This window comes from Bos taurus, chromosome 4 (assembly GCF_002263795.3).
Source record: "Bos taurus isolate L1 Dominette 01449 registration number 42190680 breed Hereford chromosome 4, ARS-UCD2.0, whole genome shotgun sequence".
Taxonomy (NCBI): domain Eukaryota; kingdom Metazoa; phylum Chordata; class Mammalia; order Artiodactyla; family Bovidae; genus Bos; species Bos taurus.
Window position 1 is genome coordinate 114,194,035 of NC_037331.1, and position 15,940 is coordinate 114,209,974.

Below are 15,940 nucleotides of genomic sequence, written 5' to 3' on the forward strand. Positions count from 1 at the left end.
TGGCTTCAGCTATATCCAGATTCTGCCCTCCCTCCCACGCCCGGCGGCCTGGCCCCCAGGAGGCCCAGACTTACAGATTTGGAGGGAGAAGGATGTGTCGGCGATGCTGAGGGAGGCCTGGCTGCACTCTGGAAGGAGGACGGGCTGAACCTCTGGCCTGTGTCCGGAGGCGAAGAGGAGGCATAGATGCGATTTTCCAGTCGCTCAGGCTCTTGCTTGTAGGACTCGAGAGGGAACGTGTGCTGCTTGGCCACTTGGGTGGGTGTCGACGGAGAGGAAGAGAGGCCTGGGGTAGAGGAGGAACCACAAAGGGTGTGAGCGATTTGCTGACATGGAGAAAAGGGCTCCCAGCTGCAAGTGCTGAGAGTCTCACATGGCAGGAATCTAAATGATTCAATTCTGAATGTTGGGGACAAGCTTGCATAAACTACTTCTAATCCCTTAGAACTGGTTGTGTCTAGAAATCCCTGCCCCACCCAACCTGAGTTGTGGGCAGAGTCCCCCCTGCTGTGACAGGGACAGTTCAGAAGTTGTCAGGTGATAAGACTTATACACACTTGTCGGATGTGATTTTCATATTTAGTCCAAGACTAAAGCATGGTGTCGAGAGTGTGTGGAGTGGATCCCATAGTCCTTGGGATAAGACATAAGGAAGTTCATATTCAGCAGAGATGAAGGTCAGAAGTCACATAACTACACCAAGGACCAGACCAGACACGCTATTATTGTCAAAATGTGTGATGTGAAAACTGCCACTGTGAGTGTGCAAGAGCTAGAATCACTGTGAAGATGATCGCTGGGGTGGCTTTGGGAAGGAAGGGCCTTGTGGAGTGAAGACTTGGATAGGACTGGAACCAGGAAGCAGTGGGTGGGATGTGGAGGACAAAGAACTGGCAGGAGACCCGGACATGAATCTGCCCAGAGTGAGAGGCTGCACATGTCCACAGGCTTTGTGCAATCCTGGAGGCCTGTCTCAGGCAGGCGATTGTCACTCACATCTGCCTGATTATGCTGTAAGATCGTGGTTATGGCTGAATGGAGTCCCCCAAACAGATAAGTTAAAGTCCGAACCCCCAGTACCTATGAATGTGACCTTATTTGGAAATAGATCTTTGCAGACAGAATTGAGCTGAGATTATACTGAAACAGGCTGGACTCTTAACCGCATGTGCAGTGTCCTTATAAGGGGAGAAGACACAGATACGCACAGAGGAGAAGGCCGTGTAATGACGGAGGCAGACACTGGGGTGATGTCTCTATGAGCCAAGGAATGCCAAGCGCTGCTGGCAACCATCAGAAGCCAGAAGACTGGTGGTGGTTGGTCAAAAGGTCCAAATTTCCAATGATCAGATAACTAACTGCCGGGGATGCAATGTACAAAATGATGTAGTTAACATTCCTGTATGACACACAGGAAAGTTAAGACGACTCCTAAGAGCTCTCTCATCACAAAGAGAAAGTCCTTCTTTTTCCTTTCTTTTTCTTGTTTCTGTAGAGATGAGGGGTGTTAGCTCACCCACTGTGATCATCCTTTCACAATACGAGCAATTCAAAGTACCATGCTGTATGCCTTAAACATATACAGTGACGCACATCAATTATTTCTCAGTAATACTGGAAAAAGGAAAAAGGAAGTGAGAGGTGGCAAGGTGGGAGGCTATTCAGAGTCTCAGAGCGGGTGTGGTCCTGCTGACACCTTGGTTCAGACTTCCAGCCTGTGGAATTACGAGAGAATAAACCCCTGTGGATTCATGCTGCCTAGTTTGGGCTACTTTGTTATGGAAGCTCTAGGAAACAATACAGTAATGCTGCCTGATATTGATTTGTTTCCAAGACAGGCGGACTCTGGATTTGGGTCTGGTCTCTCACATTTATAGGTAACTGAATACAATTTCTAAATTATTTAAAAATACAATAGGCATGCAAGCCAAAGACGTCAGTAAACACGGTCCAAGGGCCACCCTCTTGCTCCCTTTGACCTTGACAAAGACTGATCATCCTACAAGCCAAAAGCCTACTCTGGCTTGTGCCTACCTGCTCTACCCCGTCCAGACTCCTCTGCTCGCCAGCCCTGTGCAACTGTGTTCCTTCTTCTGCTTCCATCCTCACCCCCCAGACCACCTCCCGATTCATCCCATCCCCCCTCCTGACTCTGTGGCCCTATGAGCCTCAGCCCATCTCGTCTGTACCAGGCCTACCAGTGAACAACAGGCTGCTTCATGCCAAACCAAACCAGATGAAAAGAGGTAAGTTTCTCATGCGTGCTCAGTTGCTCAGTCATGTCCAACTCTTTGTGACCCCATGGACTGCAGTCTGCCAGGCTCCTCTGTCCATAGGATTCTCCAGACAAGAATGGGAGAGTAGATTGCCATTTCCTCCTCCAGGGGATCTGCCCAACCCAGGGATTGAATCGTGTCTCCTGCCCTGGCAGGCGGGCCACCTGGGAAGCATGCGTACGTTTCTCCTCCCTGTCCCAGTTCATCATCCGCCCAGCGCTGGCCCGGACAGGGGGCAGGTGCGTGGTCAGTGTCCCCCCACCCCCCAAACAGGCAGGGAGACAGAAGGGGGCGGAGCCAAGGCTCAAGCTGGGCTGGAACCTTCCCTCCCATACTTCCTAGATGGGAGCACTGGGAGTAACCAGGTCTTTTTCCAGGGACCCCGTTGTCCCAGGAACCACCACACCAAGCAGAGATCTCAGCCCCCAGGGTGACCAGGGAGGAGCTCCAGGGAAAGGAGGAGGTAGACTGCTGTCACCGTGCCCTTGAAGGTCTCCAGGCTTATGACGTGAAAGGCCCTAGGAGCAAGACCCCAGGCGTTTTGAAAAAAGGTTCACACCAAAGGTTTTAGAAGCAAGGCCCACTTGGAGGAGGGGTTGGGGGAGTGGGGAAGGGAGGGTGGAGAGTGAGGCCCCTGAGGAGGGAGAGATTTGAGTCCAGCAGCTCTGCAGGGCAGACAGGGCAGGAGGGGGCCGACTGTGGGTGATACCCACAGTCCGGCAGGAGTGAGGCTGGGTCCAGGTGGACCGGCCGGGAGAAGGAAGCCCCTGTGCTGCCCTGTGTGTGGATGCCCTGGGGTCCCAGGGGTGGTGGCGTGTCCTTCACTGGCTGCAGCGATGGCCGCACGGTGGCCGGGAACGGACCGACTCCCAGGGCCACGGTGGTCCAGTGAGAAGTGTCATGGTCCCTGCTCCCCACGCTGGCCCGGGCCCCTGGACGCAAGGACCTTCCTGTGTCTCTCTGGGGTGTTCCCTGCACTCTGGGGTGTGTGCTGGAGACCTGATGGGGTTTCTCCACGGAAAGGATGGAGGGCAGGACTGCTCCCTCCAGGCTCCCCCAACGCCCCCCACTTCCCCTTCTCTGCACGAGATGCTGTCCCGCTTAGACTGGACTGGGCTTATCCAGTCCTCAGGATAAGCCCCCCTCCTCTGCTGCAGGGGGACTTTCAGAGCTGGTGGAACTCCTGGCTAGTTCTTTGAGACAGCATGTTCCCTTCTCAAGTGTAAGGTATTAGAAAGCACTCCTTAAAGCCTAGATGGCGGCTTCTGTGTCCCCTGGGGCTTGTCCCATGAGCACGGGGACAAGTGTGACTGGGTTCCCATGGAGGACAAGAGGGACGTTCAGAGGACGCGCCCTCAACACAGCTATGTGGAACCGCCCATGCTGAGAAGGAGACAGCGGACTTGCCATCCGGAGGTGGAAACGGGGGAACTGAAGGGAACTCCATGGCCCTCAAGAAAGCTCCTCTCCTGGAGCTCTTTCTAATGTCAAGAGGTTAGTCCACCTTCCACCTGGCCTTCCTGCGGGCTCTCCTCCCTTCCCAGAGGAGTTGAGTCCTATGGGGGATACAGGATGATACCTGGACTTCAGAGCCGGGAGGCAGACCCGCAGGGGATGGGACAGGTGACGTGATATGTGGGTTAGGAACGTGTGTGGCTTAGGACACAGCACAAGAACTCTGCTAGAACCCAAAACATGCCCCTTCTCTGCACTGCAGTCTGACACAGCTCTCAGGGTAGAGTCTTACCATACCATCTTACCCGTCACAAAGTGCTGGGTACACTCTTGCTTCCTTTGCCCCCCATCCCCAAGAGACAGGGGACGGGTTTACGACCCTACTTCCCAGGTGAAGAGACTGGGGACTACAGAAATCACTCACTGGTGTGAGTGGATGGCAGAGGTCCCATTTAGCCACAATGACACTGGGAAATCACCCAGAGAAAGAACACAAAGACTTAGAATCACACTTTGGGTGCGTGAATCACCTTTCCAGAAAGTGGGGTTTCACAGGCTAAGAGGAAGGGGAGCTTGGGAAGCTTGAGTGCCTGGAGGGAAGGTGGGGTTGCTGTCGGAGGGGAGCGGGACAGCCTTGTGGGGTGGGGATGGGCATCTTCAAAGAGGGTTTCTCTTCCATGCCAGCCAGAAAGAGCAGAGAGAATTTCAAGAGAGGGGTCTTCTGATCACATTTATGCCCCTTTCCCTGGTGGCTCAGACGGTAGAGGATCCGCCTATAATGCAGGAGACCTGGTTGCCATCCGTGGGTCGGGAAGATCCCCTGGAGGAGGAAATGGCAACCCACTCCAGTATTCTTGCCTGGAGAATTCCACAGACAGAGGAGCCTGGCGGACTACAGTCCACGGGGTCACAAAGAGTCGGACACAACTGAGCAACTAACACTTGTACTCACTTTCACTAGTGGGGGAAAACTGCCTAATGGAAGGAAGAGGGGAGCGGGTAAGAATGATATTCCTAACATTTTTCCCCTTTTTTGAATATTGGCGTCACCATTCATAGAGAGGAATATGGGGCGATGCTGACAAAATCCTCCATTACCATCAAACAGACCTATTTATTTTCTTAATCGTAAGATAAACTGCCAAGCTCAGGCTCCCAGGAGAAGCCGGTGTCTGAACAGCCAGCAGCTCTGGGCAGGTCCAGGTGCAGTGGACGAGTCCCACCTTCCAGTCTGGTTGGAGGAAATGGAACAGGACTCAACCCAAATGCACAGCAACAGCACCACGCGGTGAGCGCTGAGAGTCAAGTGCCCGTAAGCCCAGAGCAGGGGGAGCTCAGAGAGGAGGCTGGAGGGGCGGGAGGCCCACGGAAACACCGGCAAGGGCTTGACTCGAGAAGGAACCGGATCTGCCCCCAGTTGAGGCGGCTTTCGAAGGGGCCCAGACGGGACAGGGCTGTGGCGACATAACTGAGAAGCCCCGACAGGCTCTCCCGTTCTGCTCTTCTGGGAAGGCGCTCCCGCCCTCCCCTGGCCCTCGAGGACTTTGTTAGCACTGCCACCACCTCCGAGACTGAACAATGGCCCCGCGTCTCCTGGGGCCGCAGCCAGGGCCAGTGAATAGGCCCAGTGAGTGAACAGAGGCGACGCCTGGCAGCCACACCAGACACCAGGGAGCCACGAGCTGGTGACTTCACGGGGCCGGGCCACGCTGGCCTGAGCCGTGCCTGGAGAGGAGGGGAGAGAGGAGAACAGCCGGGCTGCTGGAAGGAAGTGAACAAGGGCAGCAGAAGGGTGCAGAGGAGAGCCCTGGGTTTCGGGAGCCTTGAGTTCTAGGCCTAGTTTCACCACTAGCCAACCCCCTGCTTGGTTAAAAAAAAAAAAAATAAAATAGTCAGGTTGACCAGATGGCTGTGTGGTATGCCAGACTGGGCAGGGTGGGGGAGAGGGGGGCATTCCTGACATGTGGTGTCCCCTTCCCCAGGGCAGCACCAAGCTTCTTCATGCATATGGTCTGAAATACTCAGAAACATGTAATACCAAAATGAAAAAATTCATTTTCTTCCTGATCTTAAATGTCCTTGCTGACCATCGTCCCAAGAGCCTGGAGTGAGAAGCACAAATTTTCAATTTACTCTGCATGGCAGTTTGCTAACATGTGGCCTTTAAAATAACTAACGACTCATCACAGAGATGAGGAACAACAACAACAAAGTTAGTTCTGACATTAAAAAAACGTTTATTCAGTTATCACAGTACAATTTTCATGTATTTATTTGTTGTTGGCGGGGCTGGGTTTTCCTTGCTGTGTGCATTTCCTCAGTTGTGCTAACCAGGACTGCTCTGCTGCACACATGGGCTTCCTGTTGCAGTGGCTTCTTGAGTTGCGGCTCGTGGGCTTAACTAGAACATGGGGATCTTCCTGGACCAGGGATCGAACCCATGTGCCTTGCACTGGCGGGCAGATTCCTTACCACTGGACCACCAGGGAAGTCCAGTTGATCCTGACTTAGGACGGGTGGTGGATGGTGATGAGGGTCATGGGGGGATGGTGACACGGACGGTGTGTGTCAAACCAGTAGCCCCGGCCAGGGAGACGCAGGGACCCCTGTGGCTAAGGAGCCAGGCCATGGATAAGGACATCAGAGGGGACAGAAGGCTCAGGGTAATAGAAAGAAGACAAGCAAACTGAGCACACGCCGGGGTCCGGTCTCCCCTGTGGGGAGTGGTCCTCATGTACAGGGCACACATGTCCATCAGGGTGCTCCCCGCATCCAGGGCTGACATCCATGAGACACCAGAAGCAGAAGAAGAGCCACAGAAGCAGAGCCAGTTCCCTGGAGCTTGTCCGCAGGTCCTGTTCTAGGCCTCACCAGCCTCAGTCCGAGCATCTACCACTCAGGCATGGAAAGGATGCGGCGGGGATGGAGGGGAGAGGCCACTCTGAGCCAGGTCCTGCCGGGAGGCAAGCCTGCAGCACCCCAGACAAGCAGTCACAGTCCAGGTAGAGGTGCAGAGGGGTGAAATACAGCCCAGAGCCGCCAACTGACTCAATAGGGCAGGATAGCTACAGGGGAGGGGGCATACCCCGAGGTGGGGACTCTGGAAGGAAAGGCAATCTCACCTCTCTCGTCCCTGGAGGGTCTCCCAGGGTAACCCACGGGAGCCTGGCAACACAAAGGTGTGTGAGCTCCGTGTCAAAGCACGAAGCTGGGTCATTAGGAAACCTGGACCCAAACATGAGACCCCAGTGCCTTCTGGGCACAGGCCAACCTGAGGTCTGAGCCTTGATGGGAGATCCCTCGGTCCTTCTTGACTTCAAGGGATCAGCTACGGCCCTTCCGGTGGCAGCTGGACTTTCTGGGGCTTGAATGCTCCGTGAGGGGAAACCAGACTCTCTGGCCTCAGTGGGCTGGGGTCTCCCTCGGTGCAGAAGCAGGTGCTCTTGGGACTTCCTTGCTGGTCCAGTGGCTAAGATTCTGTGGGGCCAATGGAGGGGGCCCGGGTTCCATTCCTGGTCAGGGAACTAGATCCCACGCGCTGCAACTAGAGTTCGCACAGCACAACTGGAGATCCCTCGTGCCGCGACTGAAGATCTGAAGATGGAAGATCCTGTGTGCTGTAACTAAGGCTCTAAGATCTGGTGCAGCAGCCAAATAAATACATATTTAAAAAAAGAAGAAGCAGGTGCTTCTCTTTGCTCGGGAGGATGGATTAGGCACCCCCCGCCCCCAGCCCCAGCATGTGTGTGGTCCTGGTTTGTCCTAGTCTGGCAGTGTCCTGTTCTCAGGCTCTAGGCAGAATACCTGTGAAGAGTCCCCATAACTTTCTCACTGAACTTTGGATACCTTTTTGTCTCCCTTTCCCATGGGAAGGCTTTTCTCAAAACCCTTGTCTGGGCAGTTCTCAGTCTCCATCCCCAGAGTTTGACCCAGCACCCTGGGGCAGGGCGTCTGAATCACCGGGCCAGTTGCCACGGTTTCAGCCCACAGTTCTCAAACCTGACCGAGCAGGATCACCCAGCAGCTTGGAGACTACCCCATCCCAGAGCCTAAAGATTCTGTTGCGGGGGTCCGAGGTGAAGCCTGTGTGTTCAGCCCCTCAGTCATGTCCGACTCTCTGCAACCCCGTGGCCTGTAACCCGCCAGGCTTCTTTGTTCATGGGATTCTCCAGGCAAGAAAACTGAAGTGGGTTGCCATTCCCTTCTCCAGGGGATCTTCCTGACCCAGGGATTGACCCGCATCTCCTTCACTGGGAGGCGTGTTCTTTACCACGGTCCAAGGTGGAGCTTGGGAACCTGCATTTCTGAAGTTCTCCAGGTGATTCAGGTGGCCAGACAAGTTTTGAACCATCATTCAAACCAGCTTCCTCATTTTACAGATAAGAGACTTCTAAAGTAACTCTAGTTCCCATTCTTGGTGGCCATGTGGCAGCAGGCTCAGCCCTCTCTCTCACAGCCCCCTTCCTTGACAGCAAACTCTCTTCCTCCTGAATTCCAGGCTCCCTGACTGACCTCTGATGGAAATTACTCCTCCTGCAGCCAGAGTTTCTGGACTCTTTTCCCTGGTGGCTCAGATGGTAAAGACTCTGCCTGCAACACAGAAGACGCAGCTTCGATCCCTGGGTATGGAAGATCCCCTGGAGAATCCTATGGACAGAGGAGCCTGGCGGACTACAGTATGTGGGATCACAAAGAGTTGGATACGACTCAGTGACTAACACACTCTCTCTAGAAATAGGCCTGGATAACTTTATACCTGATGGCTTTGGCTCTGCTTGAGCTTCCTCTCAATTCATATATTAATTTGGAATAAGGTTTGGGGCTGCAAGTTTTGCTTATAGACGCAAAGAGCCTGTTTTATAATCTTTTATAACAGAAACTATTCAAAGTCTGTTGGAGACCCAAGTTGTTCTGCTGCTGCTGCTGCTGCTGCTAAGTCACTTCAGTCATGTCCGACTCTGTGCAACCCCAGAGACGGCAGCCCACCAGGCTCCCCCGTCCCTGGGATTCTCCAGGCAAGAACACTGGAGTGGGTTGCCATTTCCTCCTCCAGTGCATCAAAGTGAAAAGTGAAAGTGAAGTTGCTCAGTCATGTCTGACTCGTAGCGACCCCATGGACTGCAGCCCACCAGGCTCCTCCATCCATGGGATTTTCCAGGCAAGAGTACTGGAGTGGGGTGCCATTGCCTTCTCCAAGTGTTCTGGAGTCAGTTTATCGTTTTTGATGATAAAGCAGTAGGTAAAAAATTCTTTCAGAAAACCACCTCTTTTAGGACATTTTCTAAGGTTCTTATTCTCCTAGAAGGAATGCAGGAGAAGCTGCAGTTTCACAGGGGCTCGTACACCCGACAGGATTCTGGACCTGGTTATTACGTGGTTGGCTCTGGCGTGTTGACTTTTGGCGTGGGTGAACTGGCAAAAGAAAACAAACCAGAAACAGTGGTGGGAGGGCGTGGGCACTCACAGAGGTGATTCTGGCTTGGCCCTAGCAGGGTGATCTGACCTCTGGCATCTGTCTGCCTTTAGAGGAGCTGTGTCCTCTTCAAGCTCCTCTGGAGGCCTGTGTCCTGCTTCATGGCCCGTCCCCAGCAACTTCACTATAGCAATAAGAGTCTATGTGCCTTTTGATGCTGAAGCTCAAATTCTCCCAGAAGAAAAATGAAAAAAACACAAAAAACCCTCAGCTGCTTTGTAAGAGAGAGACATTCTAGGGCTTCCCTGGTGGCTCAGTGGGAAAGAATCTGCCTGCCAGTGCAGGAGACACAGGGTCCATCCCTGGTGTGGGAAGATCCCACAGGCCGGGGAGCCACTAAGTCCGTGAGCTACAACTACTGGGCCTGAGCTCTAGAGCCCAGGAGCCACAACCACCGAAGCCCGACTACCCCAGAGCCGGGGCTGTACAACAAGAGACGCCACTGAGATGAGAAGCCCACATTCTGCAACCAGAGAGTAGCCCTAGGTCTCTGCAACTAGAGAAAGCCTGCAGAGCAATGAAGATCCAGCATGGCCAAAATAAATACGTACTGGTAAAAAAAAAAGAAGGAGCGATTCTATAGCAATCCAGTTTCCATATAAGATGGTTTCTGAAACCAGTTTACTAAGGATTTGACAACGTAGGAGAAAGGTTAAATAGCTACCCCAGTGCCCTCTGATGACGATCTTTGTGGGATCACAAAAGCAGCCAGCATCCTCCGGTACCACACAGATGAATTCCGCCGAACTCGACAGGGGGAATCGGGGCCAGGGGGACATGGCCGTGGTGACCTGAGTGGACACACATGCCATGACCTCCTTTTACAGTGGAGGAGAGGCAGGCCCTGGGAGGTAATGGGGAGGCCTGTGGGCCAGGGCTGGGACACAAGCTGGGCCAGGCATGTCATTGACAGGGGTCTTCAGACCCCCAGGGGGCACCTTCCCTGAGCTGTGAGAGGTTCAGGCTGCCACTCACCAGCATGAGTGTCCGGGGAGGGGCCTGTCTGTGTGGGTGAGAAGAAGGAGCATGTGGTTCCATGGGGGGCCTGGCAGGTGTGTGGACTCAGAGGTGGGAGGGTGGGGTATGGGGGTACCCCCTGCCACCCAACACGTCCCCACAGGCTGCACAGGGTGGAGGGCGGAGTGGATGGCCCTGATTCAGGTTTGGGAGAGGAAGAGGAGGAGGGTTGGTCTGGTGACTGTCACCTCCCGAGAGCACGCAAGGGAAGGACACTAATTCGGCAGAAGGCCATGGGGTTTCCTACTCGCCAGCTGGTGCCAAGGTGCCCGGGGGTGGGGGCAAGGCTTTGTGACACTGGTCACAGGTGAGGCCAGAATATTTCCGGGCAGGAGCCCTCCTAGGGCCCTGTCCTGCTCAGGTGTGTCCTTAGGTCAGGACCAAATTTCTATGTTAGTTCAGACAAGGCTTTGTAACCTTGACCTCGCAGAGTTGCCTGTGTATAACAGACTCGTGCAGGCAGACTGTCCTGGCAAAGCCAGCATGCCTGGTACAGGAAGACCTGGCTGTGATGGAAATTGCTGGATCTGGTACGAGGGCACACTTGGCATTGGCTCTGTGAACCAGGACGACCCTACTGTACAGGGAGGGGCAAGACCTCCCGCCCCACCCCGGAAGTAGCCGCTCCAAGAGAGGTCTCCACCAGCAGAGCCTCTGCCTGCAGGCACCCCCCCATCCTGTGCTGACCAGGGACCCCAAGCTGGGCCTCCCCTCTCTGCGCCTGGGACACCAACCCCCCAAGGTTTTCCCTGCCCTGACTCCAGCCCTTCCTTGGAATTCCTGATTGTCCATCATCCATCACCTGTTTATCATTCCAGCTAATGGGGAAACCTGCCACTCGGAAGCTCCCAGGGCAGACTCTATAAAATCTGAAATTGTACCTTGTGTTATTCCTGCACTTTCTGCAATTTGTATGTAGGAACCACTGAGAACCCTTGATGCCAGCACCCGCTCCCCCACACTGGCGTGGACTATAGGAGCCCAGAGTTCGTGGAATGTGGCCCCTCGTGCTGTGCTTGGCTGCCCCATTTTTGGTGGTTCCTGGGCTGTTTAGCCAGAATCTGATCCCTTCTTCCACATGCTGGACTCAGTATGGAGTGGGCCGTGGGGCCTAGGAAGGGCGCCGAGCCCCCGTCCCCTCCCCAAGTTGCCTGTGGTCATGTCCAGACGTGCAGCCCTCGACGCACCCGGAGTGTACTGGCCTGCCAAGCTGTTGGGTGGCCGGTGGGCCCGGGAGCAGTTCACAAACCACTTTTCTGGAAAACCTCGCCCAGCACAGCAGGCGGAGGAGGCGGGGGCCTGGCCCGGAGCGGGTTAGTGGGGGTGTGTAATGCTGGCTCTGGCCTCCCTCTGCTGGGCGCCTGGCAGGCCAGGTGGCTGCCGGCCAGTGGGGGCATCCCCTCCCCTCCCCGGGGTGCTGGCGGCGGCCGCGGCCACAGGACTCCATGCAGAGCTCTCCTGCAACTCTGTTGACTCAACACATCACGTGACACCGCCTGCCAGGCCTTCAGAGTGTGAGGTGCCGCTCAGGCTGGCCGGCGGGTGTGCCAGGCCAGGGTGGCCTCGGGCCAGGCGGGCACCCAGGCCGAGCCTCTGCCACCTGTGCTGTGTCTATGGAGCTGGTCTGAGCTCCCTGCCCTCCTTATGCACCCCCCGGAGCGAGAGACTGAGAGCATCCCACTCCGCTCCCCGCCCAGGGATTAACTAAGGGGGCGGGGGGCTCTCCATGGAGGAGGAAGAGACGAGGAAAGAAAGCTGCTGCTAGAAGGAAACCAGGCATCTCAAATGGAAACACACGTCCTGACTGCGTCCTTCTAAAGACAACCCGGGGTGTCCCTGCGGGTACAGTGGCTAAGACTCTGAGCTCCCAATGCAAGGGGCCCGGGTTCGATCCCTGGTGGGGGAACGAGATCCCTTGTGACGCAACTAAAAGGTCCCGTGTGCCGCCACTAAGACCTGGTACAGCCAAATAAATACGTAAAAAAACACATAGATAAAGAAAGACAACCCAGAGCCTCAGACAACAGCAGCTCAGGAACAGCTCTGGGAGTTCAGACTGCAGTACAAGGTCCCAGCATCACTCCTCAACTTCCTCTGTGCTTTCAGAAGAGAGGGAACAACCCCACCAGAGCCAGCTGGGATAGGGGCCGCCTTTTCCGGGGAGCCTAGTATTCCTCACCTTCTGCGTCTGACCTACGATACCCGCTGTTGTCAGAGCTTGTTTTACAGACAGGGAGAGGGCAGTCCTGTGTGCGGGGCCCCCTACCGAGTTCAGCCGGACCCTGGGGGGCTCTCGGGTTCCCCCTTCCACACGCTGGACCTGCCCCATCAATCTCTTTGATGCCCCAGGCTCCCCTTTCTCCACGCTGTTTTTCCCTGAGAGATACCATCCCTGTCCATCGAGGCCAACCTGCTGCAGGCTGGCGGGACCACAGTTCTGACACACGCGACAAGGAGGAGGCCATGGAGAGCAGAGGTCTCCTGCACTGCAGGCAGATTCTTTACCAGCTGAGCCACCAGGGAAGCCCAAGAATACTGGAGTGGGTAGCCTATCTCTTCTCCAGCGGATCTTCCCGACCCAGGGATCAAACCGGGGTCTCCTGCATTGCAGGGGGATTCTTTACCAACTGAGCTACTAGGGAAGACCCTTATACAGTTACAGGATGCTGCAGTTACAGCTTTACAGATTCCATCTCCTCCACTAAGTGGGAGCGGTGGTGAGTCTTATTGGTCGTCCAGCCCCCAGCGCTCAGGGCACCCAGCACATAGTCCCTCCTCAATAAATACTCGCAGGACTCATGTGTCACCCCTGCCTTGTTCAACAAAATGCTCAAGAAGCACAGTCCATATAAGAACAAATGAATTCATTGGATTCATCAAAATGTAAAACTTAAAGCTTCTACGAAGATACTGTTAAGACTTTGATAATGAACTTATGTTGCTGGGGGATGGATGAGGGTAAGGGATAGTTAGGGAGTCTGGGATGGACATGTACACACTCCTGTGTTTAATAAGGGTAACCAACAAGGACCTACTGTATAGCACAGGGAACTCTGCTCAATGTTACGTGGCAGCCTGGATGGGAGGGAAGTTTGGGGGAGAATGGATACATGTATTATGTATGGCTGAATCCCTTTGCTGTCCACTTAAAACGATTACAACATTGTTAATAGGCTATGCTTAGTCGCTTCAGTCGTGTCCGACTCTTTGTGACCCCATGGACTGTAGCCCGCCAGACTCTTCTGTCCATGGGATTTCCCAGGCAAGAATACTGGAGTGGATTGCCATTTCCTCCTCCAGAGGATATTCCTGACCCAGGAATAAAACCTGCATCTCCTGTGTCTCCTGCACTGCAGGCAGATTCTTTACCACTTGAACCATTGGGCGAACCTCTCTTTACGGATGGTGGTGATTATATAATTGTATATGTTTGACAAAACTCACAGAGGTGTACACTAAAAAGGGTGAATTTTACTGTATGTAAACTCCAAGCCAACAAACCCGACGGTTCACAAAAGTGCTCAAACGTGAATTGAGCGTGACTCAGTGGTAAAGAACCTGTCGACCAAAGCAGGAGACACAGTTCGATCCCTGGGTCGGGAAAATCCCCTGGAGAAGGAAATGGCAACTCACTCCAGTGTTCTTGCCTGGAGAATCCCCATGGACAGAGGAGCCTGGTGGGCTACAGTCCATGGGGTCCCAAAGAGTCGGACATGACTGAGCGACTCAACAACAGCTGTGTGGCCTGGGCTAATGGGGCCATTCCCCACGGGCCCTGTAGGACATGGGTGGGCTCTGAGGGGTACCCCTAAGCATTCCCACAGAAGCACCACCTTGGCCGGGGGCCCAAGACCTGCTCAACTAAAAATAGCAGCTGGAATCCCGTCCCTCTGCCCTGAAGGTAATCTCAGGAGACAGGCTAGAGCCACTACTGCTGAGCAGGGAAAGAGCCAGGCCTTGGCCCTGGAGACCCCTGCAAGCCAGTCCATGCCCTCCAGGCCACTGGGAAGGCCAGGCCAAGAAAGGGGAGGAGATACCCGCAGAGCTGCCAGGAGAGGCAGGCCTTACACTCCGTGCCCCCGGGCGGACACGAGCCTCATCCAAGGCTGCATCGCAGACCCGCAAGCCATGTCTCTTCACGGGGCTCCGGGCAGGACTGAGCTCCCAGGAAAGTCCAGGGTCAGGGCAGGAGGCGCCGGGGCTCTCCTAGGACTGCACAGGGGTCCGGAGCAGAGGTGCCAGGGGAGGTGCCCTTGCCAGGTGGCTGCAGGCCCAGAGCCACTACTGCGGGATTGAGAATGCATACCTTTCCTCCCAGACCCAGGTCTCTCCCACCAGCTGCCCCCTCGCCGGCTCGGTCCACACAGACCCTCCAGGCCTGCAGAGGGGCCATGCGTCCCCATCCCGTCAGGGCTCACCTTACTCTGTCTTCCATTTGTAGAGACTGTGGTTTTGCTTTGTTTAGAAACCTAAGTGCCAACGCATGAATGCTCATGGATAGCTGACAGATACGGTAGGAGAACTTTCTGAAAAAGCTAACCTGTTAATCAGAATTTGTCTAAAAACATCAATTTAACTGCGGTAAAATACACAACACAGAAAGTCTACCATCCGAACCCTTTTGAATCGTTCAGCTCAGCGGGGTTAAAACACCCTCCCTGTCGTACAACCCTCATTGCCACCCAGGCTCCTGACCTTTTCATCTCCCGAAGCTGAGACTCTGTCCCCGAAAGACACTGTCTCCTGCTTCCCTTCCCCAGCCTCCCTGCCACCGCCCACTTTCTGGGTCTGCGAATCTGTCTCCTCTGGGCCCTCGTGCAGGTGGGATCGTCCAGCCTTCGTCCTTTTCTGCCGGCTTCTCTTCCCACGTGTAACGCTCTCAAGGTCCCTCCTTGTCATAGCAGGTGTCAGAATTTTATTCCTTTTCAAGGCTGAATAATATTCCAGGGCAGAGAAGGAAATGGCAACCCACTCCAGGATTCTTCCAGGAGAATCTCATGGACAGGGGAGCCTGGCAGGCTACGGTCTGTGCGATCGCAAAGAGTCGGATGCGACTGAGCACACAGCACACACACAGTGTTCCAGGGCACGTCCAGACCACACACTGCTTTCCTCTAAAATTCCACCCCCGTCTCCAGTGTCGCTATCGCCCTGCTTTCCCTCCTGGGTCTCTGACAGCCCTTTTCCGTGGAGTCAGCAGTGCCCTTGGAACCAACAGCCCGGCTTCCACGCGCCCCTGCAGGTGGGACACAAGGGCCCAGAACAGGGATTCGGGGCGTGTGACGTGCACGCGGCTCGCAAAGATACCGTGGGGACGTCCCCACTGTCCATCCTGGTCAGAATCAGTCCGTCTTATTAGCCCATGCCAGGCCCGTCCCTTCATCCGGGGCTCTGGGTATGTGTGTGGGGTGGGGAGGGCCATGGTCACAGGACCCAGAACGGGTCACCAGGCTGGCAGTGGGAGGGAGGCCAGAGCGGCGTCAGACAGCCCTTGGTTCCCGCAGCCAAGTTTCCGATGTGCTATCTGGGCAGCCCTTCCAAGGGTAATGTGACATTTACATGACACCCGGGGAGGCGGCTGCGGTGACATAACCTGGGGAGGGCGGGAGGGGGTGTGTCCCCCGGGCACGGAGCCCGCAGCTGGGCACAGTCCAGTGACTCCGTGTTGTGTAAATTCGAGCACTGGTCACCTGCTTCCCCCCATGTGATGGCTCAACCT

The 15,940-nt window shown here is 55.0% G+C and overlaps 1 protein-coding gene across 7 annotated transcripts in view; it reads right to left on the reverse strand.

Annotated features, from left to right (window-relative positions):
* Nucleotides 1-15,940, reverse strand: part of PRKAG2 (protein kinase AMP-activated non-catalytic subunit gamma 2) — a 329,985-nt gene that overhangs the window by 108,407 nt on the left and 205,638 nt on the right. For 6 of the 7 annotated variants that reach the window (XM_024991252.2, XM_024991255.2, XM_024991251.2 and 3 more), the window contains one exon: nt 75-286. In XM_024991252.2, coding sequence (XP_024847020.1) covers nt 75-286 — 212 coding nt within the window. Of the gene's footprint in view, nt 1-74; nt 287-15,940 lie in introns of those variants that run through there. The other variant, XM_059885996.1, reaches the window with a different exon arrangement.